The sequence below is a fragment of the Kwoniella dejecticola genome, chromosome 1 (genome assembly GCF_000512565.2).
Source record: "Kwoniella dejecticola CBS 10117 chromosome 1, complete sequence".
In the NCBI taxonomy this organism is placed as follows: Eukaryota; Fungi; Basidiomycota; class Tremellomycetes; order Tremellales; family Cryptococcaceae; genus Kwoniella; species Kwoniella dejecticola.
In genome coordinates this window covers 3,349,658-3,374,254 of record NC_089301.1, presented here as the reverse complement: position 1 = coordinate 3,374,254, position 24,597 = coordinate 3,349,658, and the positions used below count along the sequence as shown (strand labels likewise).

The 24,597-nt window shown below is 48.5% G+C and overlaps 11 protein-coding genes across 11 annotated transcripts; 6 read left to right on the top strand and 5 right to left on the bottom strand.

Moving 5' to 3' along the window:
- Nucleotides 1–110: 110 nt before the first annotated feature.
- On the top strand, nucleotides 111–2,562 carry I303_101250 (uncharacterized protein; the record flags this gene model as incomplete). Its single annotated transcript, XM_065968299.1, has 12 exons — nucleotides 111–181; nucleotides 245–329; nucleotides 399–417; nucleotides 482–529; nucleotides 606–850; nucleotides 910–968; nucleotides 1,058–1,160; nucleotides 1,242–1,589; nucleotides 1,654–1,717; nucleotides 1,780–2,057; nucleotides 2,157–2,315; nucleotides 2,380–2,562. The coding sequence occupies 12 exons, from the start codon at nucleotides 111–113 to the stop codon at nucleotides 2,560–2,562; spliced, it is 1,662 nt and encodes a 553-aa protein (XP_065824371.1).
- Nucleotides 2,563–2,835: 273 nt separating this feature from the next.
- On the bottom strand, nucleotides 2,836–3,416 carry I303_101249 (uncharacterized protein; the record flags this gene model as incomplete). The annotated part of the gene is made up of 5 exons (XM_018404617.1): nucleotides 2,836–2,883; nucleotides 3,001–3,124; nucleotides 3,200–3,245; nucleotides 3,316–3,355; nucleotides 3,414–3,416. 5 exons carry the CDS (start codon nucleotides 3,414–3,416, stop codon nucleotides 2,836–2,838), a joined length of 261 nt encoding a protein of 86 aa, XP_018267271.1.
- Nucleotides 3,417–4,049: 633 nt separating this feature from the next.
- On the top strand, nucleotides 4,050–5,864 carry I303_101248 (uncharacterized protein; the record flags this gene model as incomplete). The annotated part of the gene is made up of 5 exons (XM_018404616.1): nucleotides 4,050–4,161; nucleotides 4,318–4,565; nucleotides 4,673–5,103; nucleotides 5,182–5,394; nucleotides 5,495–5,864. The coding sequence occupies 5 exons, from the start codon at nucleotides 4,050–4,052 to the stop codon at nucleotides 5,862–5,864; spliced, it is 1,374 nt and encodes a 457-aa protein (XP_018267270.1).
- Nucleotides 5,865–6,582: 718 nt separating this feature from the next.
- On the top strand, nucleotides 6,583–7,440 carry I303_101247 (uncharacterized protein; the record flags this gene model as incomplete). The annotated part of the gene is made up of 1 exon (XM_018404615.1): nucleotides 6,583–7,440. The coding sequence occupies one exon, from the start codon at nucleotides 6,583–6,585 to the stop codon at nucleotides 7,438–7,440; it is 858 nt and encodes a 285-aa protein (XP_018267269.1).
- A 164-nt stretch (nucleotides 7,441–7,604) lies between these two features.
- I303_101246 (uncharacterized protein) lies at nucleotides 7,605–10,384 on the bottom strand (the record flags this gene model as incomplete). Its single annotated transcript, XM_018404614.1, has 2 exons — nucleotides 7,605–9,185; nucleotides 9,239–10,384. 2 exons carry the CDS (start codon nucleotides 10,382–10,384, stop codon nucleotides 7,605–7,607), a joined length of 2,727 nt encoding a protein of 908 aa, XP_018267268.1.
- Nucleotides 10,385–10,994: 610 nt separating this feature from the next.
- Nucleotides 10,995–12,499, bottom strand: I303_101245 (glycerol-3-phosphate dehydrogenase (NAD(+)); the record flags this gene model as incomplete). Its single annotated transcript, XM_018404613.1, has 5 exons — nucleotides 10,995–11,274; nucleotides 11,385–11,667; nucleotides 11,732–12,071; nucleotides 12,147–12,337; nucleotides 12,409–12,499. The coding sequence occupies 5 exons, from the start codon at nucleotides 12,497–12,499 to the stop codon at nucleotides 10,995–10,997; spliced, it is 1,185 nt and encodes a 394-aa protein (XP_018267267.1).
- A 1,574-nt stretch (nucleotides 12,500–14,073) lies between these two features.
- On the top strand, nucleotides 14,074–15,559 carry I303_101244 (uncharacterized protein; the record flags this gene model as incomplete). The annotated part of the gene is made up of 4 exons (XM_018404612.1): nucleotides 14,074–14,350; nucleotides 14,470–14,712; nucleotides 14,783–14,932; nucleotides 15,000–15,559. 4 exons carry the CDS (start codon nucleotides 14,074–14,076, stop codon nucleotides 15,557–15,559), a joined length of 1,230 nt encoding a protein of 409 aa, XP_018267266.1.
- Nucleotides 15,560–16,208: 649 nt separating this feature from the next.
- On the bottom strand, nucleotides 16,209–16,605 carry I303_101243 (uncharacterized protein; the record flags this gene model as incomplete). The annotated part of the gene is made up of 3 exons (XM_018404611.1): nucleotides 16,209–16,247; nucleotides 16,332–16,429; nucleotides 16,521–16,605. 3 exons carry the CDS (start codon nucleotides 16,603–16,605, stop codon nucleotides 16,209–16,211), a joined length of 222 nt encoding a protein of 73 aa, XP_018267265.1.
- A 1,334-nt stretch (nucleotides 16,606–17,939) lies between these two features.
- Nucleotides 17,940–19,540, top strand: I303_101242 (uncharacterized protein; the record flags this gene model as incomplete). Its single annotated transcript, XM_018404610.1, has 3 exons — nucleotides 17,940–18,075; nucleotides 18,154–18,223; nucleotides 18,298–19,540. 3 exons carry the CDS (start codon nucleotides 17,940–17,942, stop codon nucleotides 19,538–19,540), a joined length of 1,449 nt encoding a protein of 482 aa, XP_018267264.1.
- Nucleotides 19,541–19,776: 236 nt separating this feature from the next.
- Nucleotides 19,777–21,020, bottom strand: I303_101241 (uncharacterized protein; the record flags this gene model as incomplete). Its single annotated transcript, XM_018404609.1, has 5 exons — nucleotides 19,777–20,146; nucleotides 20,207–20,400; nucleotides 20,456–20,764; nucleotides 20,833–20,941; nucleotides 20,998–21,020. The coding sequence occupies 5 exons, from the start codon at nucleotides 21,018–21,020 to the stop codon at nucleotides 19,777–19,779; spliced, it is 1,005 nt and encodes a 334-aa protein (XP_018267263.1).
- Nucleotides 21,021–21,285: 265 nt separating this feature from the next.
- I303_101240 (uncharacterized protein) lies at nucleotides 21,286–24,517 on the top strand (the record flags this gene model as incomplete). The annotated part of the gene is made up of 7 exons (XM_065968298.1): nucleotides 21,286–21,499; nucleotides 21,581–21,952; nucleotides 22,012–23,333; nucleotides 23,386–23,488; nucleotides 23,542–24,046; nucleotides 24,105–24,410; nucleotides 24,472–24,517. The coding sequence occupies 7 exons, from the start codon at nucleotides 21,286–21,288 to the stop codon at nucleotides 24,515–24,517; spliced, it is 2,868 nt and encodes a 955-aa protein (XP_065824370.1).
- Between the last annotated feature and the right edge of the window lie 80 nt (nucleotides 24,518–24,597).

Below are 24,597 nucleotides of genomic sequence, written 5' to 3'. Positions count from 1 at the left end.
TATTCCAGAAGTCTATACAAGCCTTGACACGCCCGACTATCCTCAACAAAACTAGCATTCTCAGATCGGCCTCTCTCCTACGACCGTATAAAAGTAGAAGTATATCCAAGATGTCTGCCCCGGAAATTGATATCATCACTAAGGAAGTTTTGCCTGAGAGCGAGCTCAAAGATGGTCAAATGTGAGCTCGCCCCCTTCATTGGTACTCCATTCAGAGTTGAACTGAGTTGACAACAATGCGCAGGAAAACCGTCGAATTTGGCGAAGGTAAAGTTTTGCTTTCCAAGATCAAGGGAAAGATTTGCGCTACTTCTGCATTCTGTACACATGTGAGCACCCGCTGCCCATGCCGTAGATCTAACATAAATTGAATGAGCTGACAATGACATGCCTTTTAGTACGGTGCCCCTTTAGAGAGTGAGTTCACCCCACTAATACTTGATCGATTGTGCGCGATCCAAGCTGAACATACACCGAACAGAGGGTGTCATCTCTCATGATGGACGAGTAGTCTGTCCATGGCACGGCGGTGAGTCTGAAGCAAGCATTGCTTTCAAACTACTCCGCAGCTCTCGCTGATGTCACCGGACTGTATTGTTTTGTAGCATGCTTCAATGTCTGCACGGGGGACATCGAAGATGCTCCAGGTCTCGACAGTCTCTGGAAATTCTCTGCGACAGTCAACAACGGTCAAATTGTCGTTTCTGCCAATCACCAAGAAGTCAAATCGAAAGTAGGCAGGATCGTACCCAAAGCTCGGACTAAGGGTACAGGCAAAAAAGAGAACGAGACCGTCGTCATCGTTGGTGGAGGATCAGGTGGTATCCACACCGTTGAAAGTTTGAGGATGGTAAGTCTTACTTGTACAGCTTACAAAGTGGACGGTAAACTGATATCGAGCGTCTGAAGAACGATTATCAAGGTGACATCGTGATGATATCCGAGGAGAAGTATGCTCCTATCGACAGGTAGGTCTCATCCCTCTCGCCCTTCTCCTTCCGATCTCGTATGTGACTCGCCTGATCGAGTGTCAGCTAAGAGCAAGGCGATTCTCTAGAACGAAATTGTCTAAAGGGTTGCTTGATAATGCCGAGAAAGCGCAATGGAGGAAGCCCGAAGAGCTCAAGAATGATTTCGGCGTCGACTTCCATTCTGGTACAGTGAGTGTCGTCTATCGATCCCTCCCTTGACGATTCCCGTATCAGGCCGTTGGTCGCACTTCAGCTAATGCGATATGCTAGTCGGTGACAAAGGTCGATCTCGAGGCATCAAGCGTGACCACCTCGTCTGGTCAAACATACAAATACGATCATCTTGTCCTTGCTCCAGGAGCGAAGCCCAAGAAGATCCCTATCGATGGTGCGGATCTCGAAGGAGTAGTCACTTTGCGTTTCATCGAAGATACTAAGAAAATCACTTCATCCATCACCAAAGACACCGAAGTCGTCCTGATTGGAACGTCTTTCATTTCTATGGAGGCTGCTTCTGCCATCCTCAAGAAAGAACCTAAATCCGTCACGCTTGTCGGCATGGACGAGACTCCGTTCGAAGCGATCTTGGGCAAAGAGATTGGAAATGCCATCATGGAGGTGAGTCTCGGATCTGTTCTTGCTTAGAGACAGATAAGACTGATACCGGGTTTATGGCTCGCAGAACATGAAGAAACAAGGTATCAAATTCCATATGAAAGCCAAGATTGAGAAACTATCGCCTTCAGGCAAGTCTTTCGGCTCTCTCGGACGTCAGAGAAAGGTTGTCGCTGAACAATAACATGTCCAGAATCCGACTCTTCTCACGTCGGAGCCATTCATGTCGAAGGAAAAGATCCGATCCCCGCCAACCTGGTCGTCATGGGTACGGGTGTTGCACCAGCTACGTCTTTCCTTGAAGGTGTCGTTCAACTGGAGAAGGATGGAGGTGTCAAGGTAGATGAATACCTTAGAATCCAGGGCATCAAGCAAAAGAACGTTTATGCGATTGGTGATATTGCTCATTACGTGCAGTATCCCGATAAATTCCCTAGAAGGGTAGAACACTGGAACGTCGCTGGTAATCATGTCAGTACCTTTTCCCCGTCACTTCGAAAACTCAGAAACCTCAACATCCTGCATCGCATGTGCGCACGGGAGGCAACTGACTCTTCTCTGGGCTTGTAGGGACGGGAAGTCGCGCATAATATCACTCATCCGAATGATCAAGTCGCTTATACCAAAGTGCCCATTTTCTGGTCGTCCATTGGTAAAGGTCTTCGATATCTGGGTACTGGTGCTGGATTCGATGATTCCTGGACTGATGGATCGATCGACGAGCTCAAAGTAAGGCTAAAATCCATATATTGCTGTGAAGGGGACAACAGCTGACGATCACGGGTGGTTTCAGTTCGCGACATACCAAGCTAAGAATGGAAAGATCACTGCTGTCGCTACAATGCAGAGAGATCCGATCGTAGCTAAGGCTAGTGAATTGTTGAGATTGGACATCATGCCTTCTCTCGATGAGATCAGGAATGGAAAGAACATCTTGGAGATTGAGTTGCTGGATAAAGGGGAGAACAAGGTTTGAGTCGGATTGAGATCGAGATTGTGACTATGATCGAATGTCGTGTAGCTATATATGTGTGTGATATGTCAATAGGGTTTATATCCGCTGCAGTCTCTCATTGTCACGACACGGAAGCGTGAGCTCCCTCAGTTGCACTTGCGATCTGGTATACAGTATTGATACATCCTTCTAAGGCTCTAAGTGATAATACAACAAAGTGCTAACTCTTCCTGTCGAGCCGCATGGACAAGGGAGTGAAGACGAGGATGTGGATAAGGATGGTATGAGGAGGATCTACTCGTCGGTCTTCCCTGGTGGTTTACCGCATGGTTGTACCATTTTCTGAGTGATCACAAACTATATCAGCAATGTAAGACTTTCGACCGACATCATTATCGCGGGGCCTTCCACTCCTCGACCTCTTTCATGACTTATGACGACAGAAGCGATCGTGCTCACCTCTATCAATTCGAACCTTTCTCTAGCTTGACACTCCCCATCTGCTATCGACACATAACCTAAAAGAGGTGGATGCCCGATGATTGAAGCTAATGTATCTCGATGTTGATGTGTTAACCATTCACTAGACCACCAAAAAAACGGAAGCTCAACGAGTGTCACTTTTAGAGCAGGGGACGGATACCAGGCATTTACTCACTATTTGGTAGTATCTGCATGTCCTGTTCCGGTGTATCTGGAATGTACTGTATGCCCAACGATCGGTGATCAGCCCGATGGTTGATGTAGGTCAGAGCCGGGGAAGGGGAGACTTACATTGTTCTAATTGGGTGTTGGCCGTATAACGAAGTTCGGACTGTTTCAAGCGCACTGATCAGCTATGTGCGTGTCATCCATAGGATTAGCTGACTGACCATCTTGAAGGAATCTCTCCCGTATGATGTCTCTCAAATATACAAGTAGCTATAGATAGGTTGTTAAGAGCAGAATACGAATGATTTGAGATTATTGAGGTGCGAGTGTGTTGAGGTGCCACACTAGAATACTTCCGTTTGAATCACCGTACTGTCAGCGTGACAAGGGTGGATTTATACATTTATACACGGTTCCCATTTAAGCGGGTGATCATCGAAGGTAGCATAGAGATTGACAGATACAGTGCACATAGTGACTGTAGACAAAAGATCCATACCGACTCTTGAGTGATATACTATCTATACACCTTACTCGTATAACCACTTCGAACGAACCTGTGACTGCTGAAGTAGGTCGGAACCCTCACATTCGCAGGGAAAAGCGACTGCACAAAGCCCAAGGACGCCGCGCAAGAAGCTGATCTTTTCACCTTTCCTCGAATTAGGTCAACCGGGCTAAATCGAGTTTCAAGGTTGAAATACACATACTTGAAGTGGACAAATACCGTCTTGTGAGCCTCAATGACTCTGCTAGAACTCTAAAGTCTGAGTGCTCTTGACATTTAAGCTAATTTGCTCGGTGTGGTGTGGCTAATGAATTAGGTCCTGACTTCCCCTTCAATCACTCATTCAACAATGTATTACGCGACAGCAGGACAACAGGCTACGCAACCGCCGCCGTCAAGTAGGGGGGCAATCAGTGGGTATCCGAGAGGTGGACCGCCAGGATTCGCAGCTAGGTCAGCGGGTGAGTGGAGATGCACACATGTCATTTGACACAGAGGAAGCGTTTTGTTTGCTAGCGACAAAGAGCGTTGACAAGAGGAATATGGAGAGGCTTCACCAACTGCAATTGAAGGACTTAGCTGACTAAAATTGAATATTGATTCAATTATCTATTCAGACCCGAATGACTTCCCTGCACTAGGTTCGCATGGGCAGCACAACTCAACGTACGCTTCTCAAGCTCAACCGTCCACAGCAAACTCGAATCAAATACAGCAACAACAACTGTATCTCCAACAGCAACAACAACTGGGAGGCCCACCACCGCCGCCTCCTGGGATATCTGGGCCTAATGCGAACGCATCGTCGAATGGACCTGCAGATGAGTTTCCAGCGCTGAGTACGGGAGAGGGCAAGGATGCTAGGGTGAGTTCAGATCCGCCTTCGAAATACCATTGCTTCTCTACTATCTACTAGAAAGGTAGACGAGGGAGGGTTTAAGGCTGATTGACTTTATGGTATGACTCGAACAGCTGGCAAATTACCTACGAAGTCAGAACCCCCAACAACAAGGACCAAGTTCGCCAGTATCATCCACCCAACAAGCCCCCCTGCCAAACGGTATAAATAACGCGCAACAACAGCAAATACCTCAAGGCTCAAGTACAGCCTCTGCATCGGCATCCCAATCGACAAATGCTACTCCGTCGACGAATCCCCCTCAAATCAACAACGGTAATGGCAATGGTAATCTGAATGTGATAGGTGGAGAACATAGCTCGACATGGCACCACAACGAGCCCCTAACAAGGCCTATCCAGCAGATCCTGAGTTCTCCGGTAGATAAATGGGGATTGAAAGCTCTGTTATATGAGATACAGATGCATATGAATAAGACGGATAGAGGAGTCTTGGTGTTTGGAGAGGAATTAGAGGATCTGGGAATGGATATCAGTGGGGAAGAGTGAGTCGGGCCTCAATTCCTATACTGTCTCCTCTTTCCCACGATGCAGTGTGGACTGATCAAATCTCTGTCCCGCAGCGCATTATATCCTACATTTGTGACACCATGGGCAGACTCGAATTCTCTAAGTCAACCACCAAGGATAGAAGAATCGTATCACATCCCTCAATGCTATAACGTCCACGCCCCGCCCGTGTCAACGAAATTGCCGAATTTTACGGAAGACACCTTGTTCTTAGCCTTCTACATGTCTCCAGGGGACGTGCTGCAGTTGGAGGTTGCTGAGGAACTGTGAGTCGCGCTTGTCTTGTCATGCGTATAACGACAGGGAAAGGGAGGTAGACCGTCACTTATGCTGATCGACAACTTACCCTTCCTCTTTGTCATCCAGATACGCAAGAGGATGGAGGTATCATACCGATCTACAAATATGGTTCACATCACCCACATTCTCAAATATCGATCTGGCATCGCTGACGGCGTCGGCATCTGCTAACTCGGAAGGAGGACAATGGATAAGAGGACCATTCATGTTCCTAGATACGAGGACGTGGACGAAGCAACGTACGGCCGAGGAGTTTACGATCGATGCGAACATGTTGGAAATTACTAGACCAGCTTCGATAATCATAAACGAAGAGAAGGCATCACAATCGAATTCGATATCTGGGACCTCACCGAACTCGATGAGTGGGAATTTGAATCCTGGTCAAACGCCGTCTCAACAACAACAACAACCACTGAGTCAAGCTCAAAGGTAGATGGATGAATGTTGATTGATCATTGATGATGCACAGCGGATCCATAGCGGGTAGCGTGTTACAAGAGGTAGTGGTGATGATATCATTTTCATGTCGCTGATGTTTGGCATTTCGAGAACTCCGCATGCGGTGCTTCCCTTATCTGTATTTCCAGGATCTACTAAAATGTTGTTTGAGGCTGACTTGCTGATCCGGTTCCGGGATCTGAATAAGGCGTCTTCCTGCCGCTTACTCACTTTCTCCCTCCCTTCCCTGTCCCATTGACCTCTGCTCCGATTACTATCACACTCCGGACAGACAGCAAGTTCGATCAAATCTGCTCGACTCGATTCGTTTCAAAATCCATTCTCTGCGTAGTGTGTGTTACAGTAAGGAGACAAGCGTGATGTCAATATACGTCACCTTCCTTTCAGCTCTCCGAGGAGGAGCATGAACATGGAGACAGTACGACCTTGTCAGACAGACAGAGCTTCATTGCACGTTGACTAATGCCATTATTGAGTCATTGACAAATGCGACTTCTGACTTCCCCTCTCTCATACAGATCATTTATCCACGACGAGTGACCGGTGGAATCTCATCAGAACGCGAATCGCACATCATCCTGAACCTCGAATCCCAATCTCGACCACACTCAGTCAAAACGCTCGTGTACTCGTGTTTGCTCCAATGCGAAGGCCAGAACATTCTATAGGTAAGAACTACAGTGTAGTGAAATATGAGCAATCCAGACTATTTCGCCTATCACTCAGAACCAAAATACTCCATCCGCGGGTCGCGTTCCCCCAATCCGTTGTACGGTAACTTCGGCCCTTCGCCTCCACCTTCAGCTTCAAGTGGTGCTCCTGCTCCTCCCTCTTCACAATCAGCTTGGATGGGTCAATACCCGTACTCAACGAATTTGCCGATACCACCCTCATCGACATATCATCCAGGATCAACCCCAACTCAATACTCTACTACCGCTACCTCCGCATATCAAACCAGTATCAACCTCCCTCTCGCATATGCACCGTATCATAGTACTCTCCCTTCAACTTACGCCACTTCTGCATCTCCTCACGCCTGTAGAAGCGTAGGCAGTACCCATCTTTTCAACAATCCCCAGCCTTCTGCTCTCCAATCTTTTGACGGGACAGACCAATCCAAGGTTTATCCTCCGATCGATCCGCGTACTGCCCTGTACTCTGACTCTGCCCGCTCTTCCCATCGTCTCACCAACGCCAAAGTATCTGCCGGAAGCACCACCCACCGCACCCATCGAGGAGAGTCTATCGGGATGGGCGAGATGGCGGCCGGCGCGGCAGCTGGAGGGGCCATGGCAGGTCTCATCCTTGCTGAAAATGGTGCAGGTGGTGATGGTGATGGTGAAGAAGAATTATCGAGTACGTTCTGTAGAGAATTTTGGAAGACACTCGATTGTGGTCCCGGCCCAGGTCCCGGAACATGTTGGTACGATCCGTCAGGAGGTACTGCGTCCTGTTTATCGGATTGTTTAACGGGGACGTGGGAGGCGATGGGGAATTGCTGTAATGCTTGCGGGCATTGTTTGGGCGATTGTGATTGTAACTGTTGATCAATACAACATGTGATATTTGGTTATCCTATTGTACCATATCGAGATTGGAAACGTTTGAGTGTTATGCATGATGGTCATGTGAGATTGAAAATTCGGTATGATAAATAATTATATAACAACATTTCTTGTGCATCGCGAATAACGATAAAGCAGTCTCGGGATCACTCTTCAAATGCAAACGCACCTACACCCGCCAGACCCTCTTCTCGACCCAACATCCCCATGCCTTTGACCACCTCCATCTTCCGAGAATGCCACCCGACATTACTACCTACTTTTCCATTACTCTCGCTGAGGTGGTTTAACCATCTTCGTCGAGGATCAGATCGAGGCAAATGCCTGACGAACTCCCAGCCTTCTTTCCCTTCGATATCACCATCTCGTCTTCTCCACCCACACGAAAGGTCCACATACCACCCTCTGCCTCCCTTCGACTTGACGATCTGCCATTCACCGTTCGGCGTGATACTTCTTCTGATATTGGGCGATAGTTCTAAGACCCTCAGACGAGTCGGTCCAGGCTTGAGATTGATGCCTTGCGATCCTCCCGAGATGTTCAAATTAGACAGAGAGAATGGTACGGTTGTCAAAGGGTTAATCAGTCTCGCGTGGAGTTCAAGGGAAAGCTGAAGTGGGGACAGAGTAGGAACCAGGTTGGTAGTGGTTGCTGTGCCGGTAAGAGTGAGGACTTCGACGTTGGGAGCTACTTCCAGGAGGAAGTCGGCAATTGGCGGTAAGCTGAGTGTGGGGATATGGGAAAGACCCAGACTGATCAAGCTTGGCTGTGTCGGCCATACTTCCTTAGTGAGATGGGCAGGGGTGAATCGAGCGGACGAGAGATCCAGGTAGCGCAGTCGACCAGACTTGATGCATGGAGCTTCGGTAATAAGTCTCATTAGATCATTCGGTTCAATCACGTTTCCTTGAGTCGGATTCACGAAAAGGTTGAGATCAACCAAGTTTCGGGCAGCTGGACATCGACAGAGGAAGTCGACCATTACTTGAGGGTCCAAGCGCGGACATCGAGCCAGACTGAGCGAAGTGAGTCGTAAGGAGCGGGGACACTTTTCAGTGAGATAGGCCAATAATTCAGAAGGGATTCTGGTGCCGGATAAGTCGAGATGGGTGAGGTTCGGACACGCGAAAATGAAAGCAGTCAATACTGTTGGCTCCAGCCTTGTACATGCTCTAAGCGATAGCCTTTTTAGCGCCCTGAATTTCGGCACTTTTCGCTTCGGTCGACTCCCGTGTGCGTCACTATCGTCCTCGGTCATTTCAGATGTAGTGTATCCACCGTTATGGCCATCGTGTCGCCCTTGTCTTCCTCTGGCTCTTGCCCTCGATCTCTCACGACCTCGATCATCGTCTCCAGAGTCATCATCGGGTATGAGCCATGTTGCGTAGAAGTTGTTCATGCCCTCGGTGAAATTGTTGCTGACACAGCCAGTCAAATCGAGAGCTTCGAGTGGAGCGAACACTGATCGTCGTTTCCATTTCTCATCCTCTGTCTCATCCTCGTAGGGCGCGTAAGTCGGACGGGGAGGATCAAGCTGATCGAAGTCTGCTTGTGGGTTCAAGGCTGACGGGCCGACTGAGAGGGATCGGACACGCGTGAGGGATTTTGAAGGGGAATGATAACGAGGTTTGCGGTATCCACGGAAGAAGAGTTCTTCAATGACCGGATAACTCAGCGCAGAATCGACATATTCCGTCATCCCGAGTGACACAAGGTTTGGCGCATTCTGTTTGCAGGTCAGTTATGAGGGTCCGGTCATTTGATAGAGGACAGACTCACCTTGATTACTCCTTCCAGTCGCCCAGCAGTCACGAATCTGCCCCTGACCGCTTCTTCTTGACTTCGCCTACTTCCGATAGTTCTGAAGTTGATAAAGCTTAGATGTCTGATGTACGGTCCAGGGGGCGGCAGTAGATCAGGATTGACGTTCTCCTTCGGTTCTGCCGATCCCCTAGCGAAGATTTTGGGATTTCTCAGATCTGCGAATCCGCGTAAGGGTGTGATCGAATCTTTCACCTCGTCCATCTCATCGTCCTCGAAATCATCTATGTCGTCGTAATGATGAGCCTTTGAGAGACTAGTCTGCCGCCTCAAGAAACCACTCCCACCAGGAACGTTGCCGCTGTTACTTCGGCTTCTCGTCAAGACAGAGGATATGCTTTCGGTGTCAAAATTAACGCTTCTACGAGGACTTCGGGAACGGCCACGTAGAGTTGACTTCGTTTTGAGCGCGGTAGGAGCTGGGTGTGATACACCTCGGGTCATTGGTGGCGGTGTCGAGGATTGGGACTGATGCTGGGCGTCAAAGTAAGAGGATGGACCTGGATGAGGTGAATTACCCCTTGAACCAGGTGGAGTCAGGAGGTCACGGATGTGCGAAGGTTGTGGAGGTGAGTATGCCATAGGGGGGCTGCTGGACATGGATCCATATGGATCAGGGTAGATAGCTTGAGGTGGGATAGCGATGTATGATTGGAAGCCATCTGATATAGTCGCTGGCGATTTATGGGCTTCTGGTCCAGAAATAGGGATCGGCTCAGGCAAGGTCGAAGCGGGTAAAGTGCTTGGACCAGCTTCAGGAATGACCTCTTCGATCTCAACGATCTCCTCTGTCAACGCGTTGACTATAGCTAGCCAGCCTCTGCCGTGAAGCACATCTACGTCTTCCCATAACCATGGTCGGGCGGCTTCCAACGCGTGACTGGACGAACGTGTGAGCAGAGAAAGGAGTTGCAGATGACTTTGTGGTGGGGCAGGTTGAGGATCGATGTTATGGATCACGTCGATTTGCGGCGTGGTAGTAGGTTCTTCAGGTGGGGGAAGGGCGACGAATGGCGGATGAATGAGGGATGCTATATTTGAGAGGACATCGAGAGGGAGCGAGATACCGTTGTTTGTTGACTCATCGGACAGAGTCGTTACCATTTCGGGTGGCAATGAGGTCAATGAGATTGATTGTCCTTGGAGCTCAAGCTTTCTTACAATCTTCGCAGATTCCTAGAATTTGTTTTCTTGCTGGTTCTATGGAACTGTGTCAATGATTATATGGATATATGAGGATGAGCGCTGTTGATGATGGGTGGTGTCAGATGAATGAATAGAAGAAGTGAAAACCACCTTGTAAAATTCCTCACATGACGAGAAGACAGAAGATTTATCAAACTAAAGTTTATAAGGTTAAAAATGCCAAGCTCGGTTATTTTGGATGGTGATCCGTGCATCCATGCATCCCCCACCCGCTCATATCCGTTAAATCTCGCTAAAGGGAAAGACGCACAGACCCATTCGTCATCTAGTCACTTGATCATCTCATTACGAGTATTCGTAAATGTCTAGTGCAAATGGCAAACATCTTCTAAATGGGTCCGATTATCGTTAATGTATTCATGCGAGAAGTACTTCTATATTCTATATATGCTATGGACATGTTGGTTGTAAATGGTTGTTGTTTGGTTTCCAGGCGTGACTATCTATCTAGTAGCTACAATTAATTGGTTGTAATGTATTTTCATGTGTCTGTTCGACCTAGCCCAACTTATAAGCCTTGGACTAAAGCCTTGGGGGGCAGACCTTGGAAGGCGATCAAGTAAACTTTCTCGAATAATGGATAAGCGTGTACCCTCTTTCTGGCTCGCAAGAAGTTGTTGACTTCTTCAGCAGTAGCAGTTCCTTGAAGCTTTTGACCGTTCAACAACTTCTTCTCGATAACGTCGAATGGTTGACCTGATTTGGCGAACTCCTCGGCGCATTTTCTATTTCGTCCACCGTAGCATGTAGTGATCAAATCGGCAATACCTGCTGATTCGTTGGAGAAGCTAAATTGACCGATGTGTGTGTCAGTCCACCATCATTCCCCTCGGGCCTTCAAAGGGTGGGGTACTTGGACGAACGGATCAATCCAAAGGATGGTTTCGCCAAAACTCACGTTTCCCTCTGAGAACCCTCGAAGAACTCCAAACAGAATTCGGTCATTTCGCTCAAACCAATTCTAAGGATGGCAGCTTTTGTGTTTCCACCAAGACCCAAACCATCGACGAAACCAGCAGCAAGAGCCACGATGTTCTTCAAGGCTCCACCGAGCGATACACCGTTGACATCTTCCACGGCGTTGACTCGGAAGGTGGGTGCGTTGAATACTGCTTTCCACAGTAAGGAGTCCTCGTGAGTTGGACAACCGATAGTGGTCTCGCAGAATTGGCCCATGGCAACTACAATGGCATTCCGATTAGCAACGAGTTCACAATGGGTACGAGAGGGGCTGCGTGTACTCACCCTCCAAAGCGATGTTCGCTCCACTCAGAGCTGAACATGGTGTACCGACTCGTCCCTCGATCAGACTTGCGAAAGTCTCGATATCGGTACCGTTAACTTCGACACCTTTGATGGCTGAGATCGCTCGCGCTTGCGGGTGGAGCACACCAGGTCGGCTCAATTCGCCTAAGACGGTGTGAAGGAATTGATGGGGCACAACGAAAACGATCAAAGTAGCATCCTTGACGACGTCTTTCAAGTGGGGTGTAGCTACAAGGTTTTTGGGGAGCTTGATGTCTGGGAGATATCGAGAGTTGAGGTGTGTTCGGTTGATAACGTGAGTCAAGGGTTTTCCGTTAACCTATTGCCACGAATAGGTCAATACACTCCCAATCCTTTCGACTACTGCTAGAAGTGCAAGAAGTGATCAACTCACGATCTTCTCTCGGACCCACATTCGAACTTCGGAGTGGAACTCGTCATTCCTCTTCCAGGCGTTCTCGGCTGCGATCTTGGCCAGTGCCGAACCCCATGATCCTGATCCGATCACACAGATCTTGTGCTTTCCAGAAGCGAGTGGTGAGGGCGGTAAAGCAGCAGGAATGGGGGAAGAAGGTCGAGTAGCGGCTAAAAGGACCCACAAGTCAGTCTGCGAGCTTCCTCTTTCTTGAAACATGTGTGAAGAAATGTAGACCTACCAGGGGTGGTGACTGTAGAGGAGATTTCCAGGTCTGAGAAGTCCTTAGCAGCGACGTCGGGAGTGGTTGGAGCAGATGATTGAGCGGACATGTTGGCGGTGATTTGGTGTGAGGTTGTATTTGAGTATTTTTGCTTTGACGTGGTCGTTGAAGTTGATAGATTGAAACTTCTTAGTATAAGGTATGATACAGGTCAAGTGGAAACTTTTTTGCTTTGAAGAGGAATGCAAGATGGATACGGGAGAAAGTAGTAGCAATCAAACAATAGCAGCCTGTAGACAAGTGACGACTGGACTAATTGGACTGCTTGACTGACGTCTTACGCTTTCGCTTCGCTCCCTTTTGCTGTCAATCGATGTGAGGGAAAATTCTTAAACTGATACCGCAGGATAGCAGAAACACGTTGAATCGTTGGGTCATCCCAGATCCGAAACGTCACACACCAATTCGGTTTTAGAGGAGATGTTGGTTCTTGGGGGAAACCCCTATTCACATTGAATTACTTTTGATGCCCTGAATAGATTTACCTGATGATTCATCGCTATCGCTTAAAGCAAGCACGTCTTAGGAGTACGATAAAAAACAATGGACTCCTGAGGGAAGGCAGAGGTGAGTTGATAGAACTAATTCAAGCCACACCTTACGGGTTCCACAGATCAGATCAACTGACCCAGCGAGCATGCGTACTCTTCTGGCGCTACGACTGCAGACAGAATCGCGACATACGAAAAGATCTGCTGGACAGCTGAGCGCCAGAGACAAACAAATAACCCCACATCAAATTTTCGCTCTGCATAAGAACCAAGAACCAAGAACCAAGATGATCGGAAAAAAACCTAGAGTAATTTAGGGTTACGGCGCATGACGTCAAGCAATACTGATTACCGCCGGTTTCTCGCGCACGGGTTCACCGAAGCGGACCACACCAAACCTCGGAATTACCTGAAAATTTTCGAATTTCCCAGTCATGCTGCTGTGGATATGTCGCTTGACCGACCATACGCACCCCTGCTCGTAAGTGGCTTGTAGATAACTGTCTAAACTGGGAGGTAAAACGGGGTTAGCCCTTATGGAGCGTCCCCTGCGTATACTTACATACAAACACCTGTTGGAGCAAGTCTGAGTGCCCACCCTTCTTAACCCCAGGTGTGAACTTCCGAAACAGAGACAGAAACAGAACAGAAAGAGAAAAACTTCCTCTGGGATTCTGCAGTATCTCGATACCCTTTAATTCCTTGGGGTGATCTCACGGTGACACGGATGAATGAACCTATGAACGCATATTCAATTTGCCCAGGGCATCTTATGACACGTTGATCCGAATCGTAGACTATGCAAGCCAGCGTATTCTTTTTCGGTTAGGTAGTCCTCTACTCTAGCTAGCTCCCACCCAAGTCTTTCTACCAGAACAAGATCGGATTTTCACTGACCTGTACGATACGGTCAGCTCTCAACAGATTCATCATCATCAAAGTCATCATTCTCGTCCTCATTATTCCTCCGTTGATTTTTAACCTTGTCTCAATCCTTCAGTTCTGAACAAAACAAAAAAGCTCTAGCTCGTCATCACATCAGTAGCGGCCAGTATCATTAAATAGAACATTATCACAAACAGGCCTCAATTCTCCTCATCACTCGTAATTGCACGCAAAACACATACACACCATGTCCGTCTTCACCAAATCCGCCTTCACCATGTCGGCCATGCCGTCCCCAGCGAATTCCGCTCCTCCCTCAGCAGCCCCTTCGAGGAGAGGTTCTTTCGCCGGATTGGCTTCTGGACAAGTCACACCAGTCGCTGAACCTCACATCGTCTCCATCAACGTCGAGTCCGTTCTATTCGATATGGACGGTACTTTGATCAGATCTTCCGAGGCTGTAGTCAAGGCTTGGGAGTTGTTCGCCAAGACCTACCCATTGGATTTGGACGATATCTTACGATGTAAGTCGATCTTTTCCGTTCATCATCTACTGCTCTGCATTCGCAGAACCGACTCAGTCTGTTGTCTGTTCAGCTCTCCATGCCAACGCTGACCTGCTTGACATTTATTACATTTCCAGCGGCACACGGTATGCGAACGGTAGACGTATTGAAGAAGTGGTGTAAGATTGAAGATCCGGAATTGCTCAACACTGAAGTAGTCAGATTCGAAACTGCTATTCTCAACGCCGCTGAGGATCTTGCCAAGACGAACGGTGGTGGTGGTATCGAAGTCTTGCCTGGTGTTGCCAAGTTATTGGCTGACCTCGGAGCTGAGGCCGAGCAAAGGGGAGGAGAGGAGAAATGGGCTATCTGCACTTCATGTAAGTTTCTCATCTCACTGGGACAAACAAGCCACGAAATGATGCTTATGACGTGCTGTGGTGTTTCCAGCAACCTACTTCTACGCTGGAAAAGCCATTCCTATCGCCAAACTCCCCGTTCCTAAAGTATTCGTCACTGCCGACTCTGTCACCAGGGGAAAACCATTCCCCGATCCTTATTTGTTGGGTGCATCAGGCTGTAACGCCTCGCCTTTCGAATGTAAGTCGATAAATGAGGAAAGTTCTTCCCCAGCTGTGCGATTCTCTGACCCATTTTCGTTGTTTAGCTATCGTGGTTGAAGATGCTCCTACTGGTATTCGATCAGGTAAAGCTTCCGGTGCTCTAGTATTGGCAACATGCACATCGCACCACCGAGAAGAATTAGAAAAAGAACGACCTGATTTCCTCGTTGAGGACTTATCTCACGTCACCGCTCAATGGGATCCCAACTCCAACACTTTCAACTTGATAATCGAGCAACCCGTCGACCGATATTCTACACGACCCACACCGGACGTTACTCCCGTGATCACCCCTGCCGGATCCCGACAAAACTCCTTCTCGGGCGTCGGCAAATCAGGATACTTCGCCCAACAAATGTCTTCGTCCAATCCCAACTGGAAAGCCTCAGACGAATTGACGGGTAATGATTCCGTCGTTGGTTCGCCGGAAGCTTCGAGACCCGGTTCTCCCACCACCGAAGAGAAGAGGGCGGAGATGGATCTGCACAGACGAGCCTCTCAATCTGGAAACACCCTTTCGCTGGACGCTTTCAAGCGGGCTCTCGCTGGTAATGCCGCTAAACGAAGAGCTAACTCGAGAGGCGAAATTGACCAAGACGAATAAGCGGTTGTATCACGACCTCAAACCCAAGCCCAAGCCCAAGGCCAAACAAATTATACATGTCTGTGTATATTACTAGTAATCAATCTTTTAAAATAATGTAGCGTTTAGGTACAGCATCTTCAACAGCAAAATAGCATTAGCAACGACCAGAACAAAGACAAAGACATTGGAAATGTTCTGAAGGAGGAGGGAAACGGAAAATCCAAATTCACAAAACAAGTCTTTTTGGCAGAAAACATACCCCGGTGTCTCGTAGATACTCCACATATAGACCTCATAGATATTTCCGCAAAGCATAGCATGAAACAATTACAAGTCACACTATTTTTGCTCGCTGCACAAACGCACAGACACTCAATCTGCCGAAGCATCATCTACGTCGTGTTAGGGTATCGTCACCAGACTTACCATTTGAGATGCCCAAATTAATCACAATTGCTGCCAGGCCATAGAAACTTTGCCGGGAACGCAAGAACGCAATGAGAGGATGAGATTGCTATTGCATTCTTTGCATAATAGCATTCGCCTCAAAAGACAATACAACTACGTGACATATATTACTTCTCTCTCACTTCGATTTCACCTTCAACTAAACCGTCTTATCACCATACCGTAAAGAGCCACATCGACTGAAACGTCGTTCTGGCTTTTACTGCTTATCTTGGATGGGGACGTCTTTGCCGGTAAGCTGAAAGAGTGGAGCGGAATCAAGATTGAAAGTCAGCATGTTAGGTTCAGAAATTATGGTTGATGCAGAATGGAGAGCACTGACCTTCTTGAAACCGGATCTGATACCATCAGAGATCTTCTCGGTGGTACTAGCATTCTGACCGTGTCCAGTCTGCTTGAGTCCGTAGTCAACCCCCTTATCTGTCGTCGTTGGCGAATGCAGTATGATCAGTATAATGATCGACTGCTGAAGTCGGTTCTTCTCTACAAGAGCGAAATCAACGATACACACCTAAGAAGTCTTGTTGAGGGGCAGCTTGACCGCCGGCTCCAGTGGCGGGAGCGGGGTTGGTTTGGTTTCCTACGTTTTCGGCCATTATGTGGATTATTTGTTATTATCTGTGTTGGCTGTCGTCGTTATTGTTGATGTTGGATGTTACGGTAGGAGAGATACCTGATAAACTATCTTGTGGGTAGGTTATATATAGCTGTCTGTTATTGGGGTGGTGTGGGAAATCCGGATGACGCCATAACGTACCATCTGGCCTAAGAAGCATACACGTGTAAGCTGGGTGGGGGTATTTTCTCGACGGAAATAGGCCCTGTCGTCCCAGTTGGTCAGCTTTGAGGCTTCAGCCAGCGTAACAGTAGCACATGGATGGATCCTTGTGAAAGAACGCTAACGATGTGAAGTGACGTCAGATGACAGAATTGCAGAGTCTTTCGTCTCCAGGCACGCGTCTCTTCGGGTTTTGAGAATGGCTCTAGAAGACATGGAAACCACCAATCTGGTTCGCTTCAACAGGCCAGAGAGATGTAACAAATAGTATGATACAGACAAGAAGTATAGACTGCAGCCGCTCGAGCAGTTGGAAAGCGAAGCCAGAATCTAGTCCATAGCGATCCTGGGGACAAGCGTTCCGCTCAGTGTTGAGAGGGCCCATGCTTGGTAAATAAAATGCAAAAACAGCTCTATCCTCACAGAATGCTGCAGTCGCTGTGGTCGTCAAACGGTCACTTGGTCATCAAGTACGACCAGGCCTGAGCATTATTGCCTTACCAGCAATCTGAATTTGAACAAAACAGCCGCCTAAACTTGAACGAGAAGTCGCATGGAAAACGTATGGTTTGGCCAGGTGTAAGTAAGGTGTAAGGGTTCTGTTCCTGTGACGCAGATCCCGATCGACGCACCGTGACAGATGAATCTTTTTCGCGCCGATCACATTTGTCGTGTCGTCCAGGTGTGGAAGGGTTGGAACTTTACGTTCCAGAATAACGGTATTTGAACATGTCGTATATGCATGCATTCAAGTTGATTCCATTGGCCCCACTGACGGGAGGATGATACGCCCTAAGCCACCTGATGAGTTTCTCCCTGAGCAGCCTTGCTAGGGGTCGAGAAGAAGACCTATTTCCGATTCACAGAAAACAGTTCTGCGGAAAGAAAAGCATTCACGGCATCATGACGTCTAATCTAGAAATACATACTTGTGGAATCTGTTTTCCTGTTGACCATATGTCATACCAAGTACAGTGGTTAGGTTGAGTGACTAACCTTGATCGACACAAAGTGTATATACATATATAAACCAATTAATTATACTGATTAGCTAGTGTCTTAGCTTTATTATCCATATCCAATCACTCATTCGCCGTTGTACATAGTACATATCATCACTAGTTCAGTTCCAGGTGCGAAAGAAGGAGCACGATGTCGTTACCTCGATCGAAGGAGGAGTTGCCGGCGTCTCATCCCGCAAGAAGAGAACAGCTCAAACGAAGGAATCCCATAACATGGCATCTGAAGAAACCGGCCCAAGGACCAGCTACGCTGGCTATCAAGAATCGTAAGTCATCCGATGGCAGTGTGACATTTCACGAGACCGACTCTCCGCGAATGCTAATACCCTAAAAATGGTACGCAGACTTCATAGCTATGGTTGGTGAATATGTGGGGACTGTATTGTTCATGATTTTCGCCTTGGGAGGCACGAAGTAAGTCAGCCGATCTCGTATAACCCCTTCGTAAGACTATAAGTATGCTGACTTGTTTTAAATCATCTCTTTAGCGTCGCCAATATTCCTACTACATCGGTGACGGGCACGACTACCGCGGGACAAGACGGTACATCCGCTGCTGCAGCCAATACCTCTAATCTACTTTACATTGCCCTCTCGTTCGGTTTCTCCCTCGCTGTCAACGCTTGGATCTTCTTCCGGGTGTCCGGGGGTCTGTTCAACCCCGCTGTATCGCTCGGCATGGTGCTCGTCGGCGCCTTGACACCTTTGCGAGGTGTTCTTTTGACCTTCAGTCAAATTCTCGGTGGGATTACCGGAGCAGCAATCATCCAAGCCATTACACCTGGTACTCTCAACGTCAGGACTACTCTCGGAGGCGGGACGTCGATCGCTCAAGGGTTATTCATAGAGATGTTCCTTACCTCTTTACTCATGTTGGCGATCCTCCTTCTCGCTGCTGAGAAACACAAGGCGACATTCATAGCCCCGATCGGTATCGGATTGGCACTCTTCGTCGCTGAGTTACTCGGTGTCTACTACACGGGAGGATCTTTGAATCCTGCAAGATCGTTCGGACCGGCAGTGGTACTCAGGACGTTCACGGGGTATCACTGGATATACTGGCTCGGACCTGTTTTAGGCGCTATCATCGCTGCTGGATTTTACAAGATGCTCAAATGGTTACAATACGAAACTGTCTTAGGACCTGAATCGGACGCGGATGAAACTTCGCCTAAACCCCTCGTCGTCGCTCCTCCAGGTACGAGTGCCGCCGGTGTTCGAGATGAAGAGAAAGAACTTGAATCAGGCGGTGGCGGAGGAAGGACTTTAGCTGTCACTGGACCTGGTCTAGGTGATCTTTTGACTGCCGGTCCAAGTGAAGCAGTCTTCGATCTAGAACGTCATCCCGGACCACTTGAGGCGAGATTAGATAGGATCGAAGCTCTCTTGGCTCAATTGGCGGAATCTAGACCTAGAAGATCACAATCGACCTACGTTGACGAACCCTCGAATGCGGCTATCGCTCATTCCGTAGCTGGCAACGGTGGACACAAGCAATCGATTGATGAAGGTGGACTAGGCAGAGGAAGTGTCAACGTTATTGGAAATAATACTGTTCCAGCTCATCAAACTTCAATTCAAGGTCAAAATCAAGGTCAATCGCAACCGCTTGGCACAACACACGGTCAAGAAGGATACGGTCATGATCATCAACACCATAACACGCCTTTCGTTCATGGCACGGCTGGCGCAGGTGCCCGAGATCATGTAGATATGGCTCCTAGACATTAAAGACAAGACACGAGTTCCCTTCGCATCTAATCCGAACACAGCTCGTTTCGACTCCCCTACGACGATACACGATCTCTCCATATCTATGTAATGTATAATGTACGATTGAGACCTTATAATATAAGTAGAACATTTCTACAGTTTAATGATGCATTATAATCTGTGACATACAATATGATTGGCGTTTACTCTGATACAGAAGCGAAATGAAAGGATTGCAGCATCCATGAACTAGCTTAAACTTCCCAGCTCCTGCCACCGTGAGGTGGCTTTTCGAAGAACCGCCTCCCGGCTTTAGCTTGTTCCCTCTCCCATTCCTCTGCCCAACTTCGGCCACCTCCAGCTGAGGACGGCGTATCGTCCCATGTCCTGGGTCCGCGAGGTGGTACTTTGGACTTCGCTATCAAGGCTAGAGCCCGCTCTCTTTCGGATATTTCTCTAGATTTTCTGGCTTCAGCAGGGTCTGACGGTCGATGGTCTGTTGTTTGGTGATGATGATAATGGGGTTTATGATTGCTTGATCGTGGTTTCGGTGTCGAGGTGGAAAGAAGGGTAGATATGTGAGTTAAAGGGTCGTTGCGATTTTTTGACCTTGCATCTTTGCGTCTGTACGGAACAAATCCAGTGAGCTCTCCTCCCGGATGATCACCTGATGATTCGGCTTACCTGTCTCTTTCGCGCCTTTCTTCAGCTTCTTCGCCCACTTCCCTATCTTCAATCCTCTTCAAATCCTTATCTGCATACCAAGGTTTCGTCTCTTTGTCCGGTCGGCCGAGATATAAGGTGAATGGATCCGATTCTTGATCTTTTTTCGCCTTTGCTATCTCGGCTAATGTCGGTGCAGGCTTGTTGAGATTTGGCTATAAACGCTCTGCTTAGCGGTTGATTTCTAGGATGCTCTCTCCGACGACTTACGTCTCTTTCCAGATCGGCAAATAGATTCAGATGGCCTCCAGTCTCCCATGTGCCCATTCCCCCATTTTCCTCACTGTCAGGCCTTTCTTTCTCCTTCCCCTTATTTCGACGAGCTGTCTCGCTTGGAAAATCGAAATCCAGCCTAGCTTTTTGCTTCCTCTCCCTCTTCTCTTCCCTAGCTTTCTTTTCAAGATGTTTCCCCAGCAAACTCTTGCCGGCATCCCGGGACGTCGACGTCGAAGGGAGATTGTCATCAGGTGCTGGCGACCCTGCTCGTCTGCGCAAGGCGTCTAACCGATCTGCGGCATCCTGCGATAAAGGAGAAAGATGTAAGCATTATACATCTACGTCTTTGAGATGTTTTGCGGATGACATACGGCGTCTATCTGCAATTGCTCCTTTGCGAGCTCTTCTGCTTTGGCTCGGGCTTCATCATCGCGAACCCTTTGTTTGTTCTTCTCCAAATACGGATGATACGATTTGTGACTATGCGCAAAATTTGAGCGAATCGGCTCTATATCAGATGCCGCAGGAGTACTCACTGTAGGATCTGGAGTCGAGGCATCTTGCCTTACCTTTGCTACAGCGATAAGTCCATAGTCAGTGGAGCAATAGCTCTCTCAGTCCCTTCTGCTCATGGTTTTAGGTGTCTCTGGGTGGCAAATAGCGGAAGTGGTCATTGCCTCCACTTTCTTCAATCGCACGTGGCCATGATCGCGACGAGGTTGACCATTCTCGATCCTTATAGCTACATTCCAGTCCATTCTTTTCGATCATCAGCAATACTACCATCTTGTTTTATCTTTGTTGAGGCTGTATTAGTGGTCAGTATGGTACAGCGACAGTCATTTGGCGATTTCTTGAATTCCGGTTCCCCTTCGACTCCTCGCGGGCGAGGTCGAGGTGGTTTTAGGGGAGTTGGTGGAGGCAGAGGCGGGCGAGGAGGTACACCTCAAAGCGCAAAGAAAAGCTATAATGCCGATTACACCAACATGGGCTTTGACTATGACAAGATCAACAGCCAGAGATATACCAAGATGGAAGGTGAATGACACTTCTACCTCGACATCTTACACCTTTTGACGATCTCGGTGGCAAGTGAGCTGATGTGAGCAACGAATCAAGGCTTCAACGTGCAACCGTTTGGCCCGTCAACTTCGGCCTCTGAGCCTTCGACGCCGTATGGAAGAGGAAGTCAGACACCTCGCGGTCGGGGCAGAGGCAATCCCCAATTCAGCAGAGGCGGTCATCAGCCCTCTCGTACCCCGTCTGGCACAGCGACACCGAAGGACGGATTAGGATATCACGACTCGAAACCAAAGCCTGACACCAGGACCAAGGGGGATCATCGAGGACTAGGATCGGGAAAGTCGACTGTTGGTAGAGGGCTAGGTGCAGATACTGTTACTTGGGGTGGCAGGGGCAAAGCCCCCCTGTTCGTGAAGGCAGGGGAGCTTTTCAAGGAGGGTGAAGCTGATGTGATCACGATGGGTCAAGGTGAGTCAAACTTTCGCTATAGATCTGTCTCAAGCTCCTACGCTTACGCTTCACATCAGATCACAAGCTGCATATCGAAGCCTATCCCATGTCCGATCCTTCCGCTCCGCAAATGACCCGTTTGCAGGATGACACTGAGATCGATATCGTTGACCAGCCTTCACCGGCCTCCGCGTCCACCACTTTGCCCTCCGATCCAGCGCAGGAAGAGCCTGATCTATTGGAAAAGGAAGATGTGCAAGAGGTCTATCAGGATGAAGCTTTAGAAGAGTTGCTGGGCACAAATAGCTTCGGGTCCTTTAGTGCTGTTCAGCCGGACCGAGAAATCCTGACTCAAAGCGATTCGATGGAAGTGATCGAAACGAATAACACCATCGCACAGAATTTCGACGAACCCGTGTCCCAGCAAACGGAAGTCATGGAAACCGTGCTCATGACGCCGTCGAACGAAGAAGGAGCTGGGCAGCCCGACGATTTGTTGCAGGAAGACTCTTCTGAGATGCCGCTCTTCTACGTCGACACGGAACCGGATACTAGCGACGCTCTCCCTCCTCCCACTTACGATACTGTTGGAAGTCTTTCCTTACGAGACGGCACGTCAACAACAGCAGAAGCCAACGAAGAGCAGATACTGTTCAAACCCAAAAAGTACAAGCAGCCCCAGCCCATCTCCATAAATATAGGATCCTCGTCACAGCCCGAGAGAAGCGATAATAAAGCCGAACCATCAACCCGCGTGTTTGTCAACCCTCGCGCTCTCACAAGAGCGGAGAAGAAGGCTGCCAAGAGGGAGAAGCGACGCGGTAGAGGCAAGAAGTCGCGTACCAAAAAGCAGAATAAGGCGCCCAGGGATGACTCTGATATTGAGTGGGGAAGCGATGGACCTCCTGTCAACATCCTCGATGTCCAAGGCGGGGAGAGCGATGTCGAGGTCGACGAAGACGATGACATCAAGCTTCTGAGAGACTATATGCAAGGGACTATGTTGAATGCTCAAACTGAACAAGCTGAGCGGGACGCTGAAGACGAGGACCAGGAAGATGAGGGCGAAGATGTGGAAGAAATGGATGTCGAAGCAATGAAAATGTTCGGCAGAGGTATCAAAGGCTTGACAGAAGAAGGACAAGAGATAATTGAAGAGCTTGATCAGAACGATGAGGACGAATGGAACTCGTCAGACGATCTGCCTGAGGGCGTGGCTGAAGAGGCCGACGACGATGACGATGAAGAGACCTCCAGCTCATCAGTGTTGGGCGAGATTGACATTGAAGGGATGATGGTCGATAGCGATGATGACGAAGATGACGATATCGACGCTCTCTTCGCTGGAAAAGCTAATCAATGGCACAACGACCAAGACTGGTTCATCAACGCTATGGAGGTGAGCTGCCCACACCTAATGACTCACAAGTCGTCGCTAATAACAGTGTCAGGACGCTCTCGATGGTTCCGATGTCAATATGCGAGATCGCAAAAGCCGAAACGCTCTGTTCAAGTCGATCGAGAATGGCGATTTTGGTGACTCATGGGGTCTAAGTAAGTATGCACTCATCATCCGATATAGGCAAATGACTGATATTGTAACACAGCCCCAGCCCCATCCAAGAAGACCCAAAAGAAGAACAAGAACAAGTTCATACCTGAGGAACTGCAAGTCCAGTGGGAGAAAGATCGCCTCGTGAAAGCGGAGAAAAAGCAACAGCGGGAACTTGAGCGGCTAATCGCAGAGATCGAGCCAACGCTAGCTGGATACTCAAGAAAGGGGAACGCGAAGGCGAAAGGCAAAGGGAAGGCTCATCAAGCTGCTGTCGCTCATCTCATTCCTGCATCGGCATCTCAGGTTGCGGATCTGTTCGATGTATCTTCCGATGAAGACGAATTGCCTCTTCCGTTATTCCGTAAAGGTGGTCGAGTTCCAAGCAGTATGACCCTGGAGATGATCGACGAGAGGATACAGATATTCCTGGGCGATCGAGGAAAGACAACCCTGTCGCTGCCGCCTATGGGTAAAGAGGATCGGAAAAAGGTCCACTTGTTGGCGGACTGCTATAGTTTAGGTTCCAAGTCCAGAGGAAGCGGTAAAACTAGGTTTACGTGAGCTGCCCCATCATATGTGAAGTGAGAAGGCTCGCTGAATTTGCTGCCCATTCAGTATTCTGACGAAGAACAAGCGATCTGGGACGCTGGTGGATGAAATCAAGATCGACCGATTATTGTCTGCTTCGCAAAAAGTTGGAGGCAGCTTCTACAAGGCCTTATACACTCGAGGTGGCGGAGGGAAAACCGCCAAAGGAAAAGGTGGTGGGGATAGAGGAACATCCGTCCGACACAAAGAAGGCGATATGGTTGGTCATGGAGCTGATAAGATCGGTCAAGACAACATCGGTCATAAGTTGTTGAGTATGATGGGCTGGGCTGAGGGCGACAGGATAGGTCGAGGAGCGGGTTTAGAGGCACCGTAAGTTCCCCTACCCCACCTGCTACTGCTACTCAAGCTGACTTCGATGTCAATTTGACAGTATTGTGGCTATCGTTAAGAACACCAAGACTGGTCTGGGAGCTTGAGCAAGAGTTGCACCACAGCTATTCGATCATTAAGAGAGACCGTATTTTCCATCATATCTTGCATTATAGATTACATCACA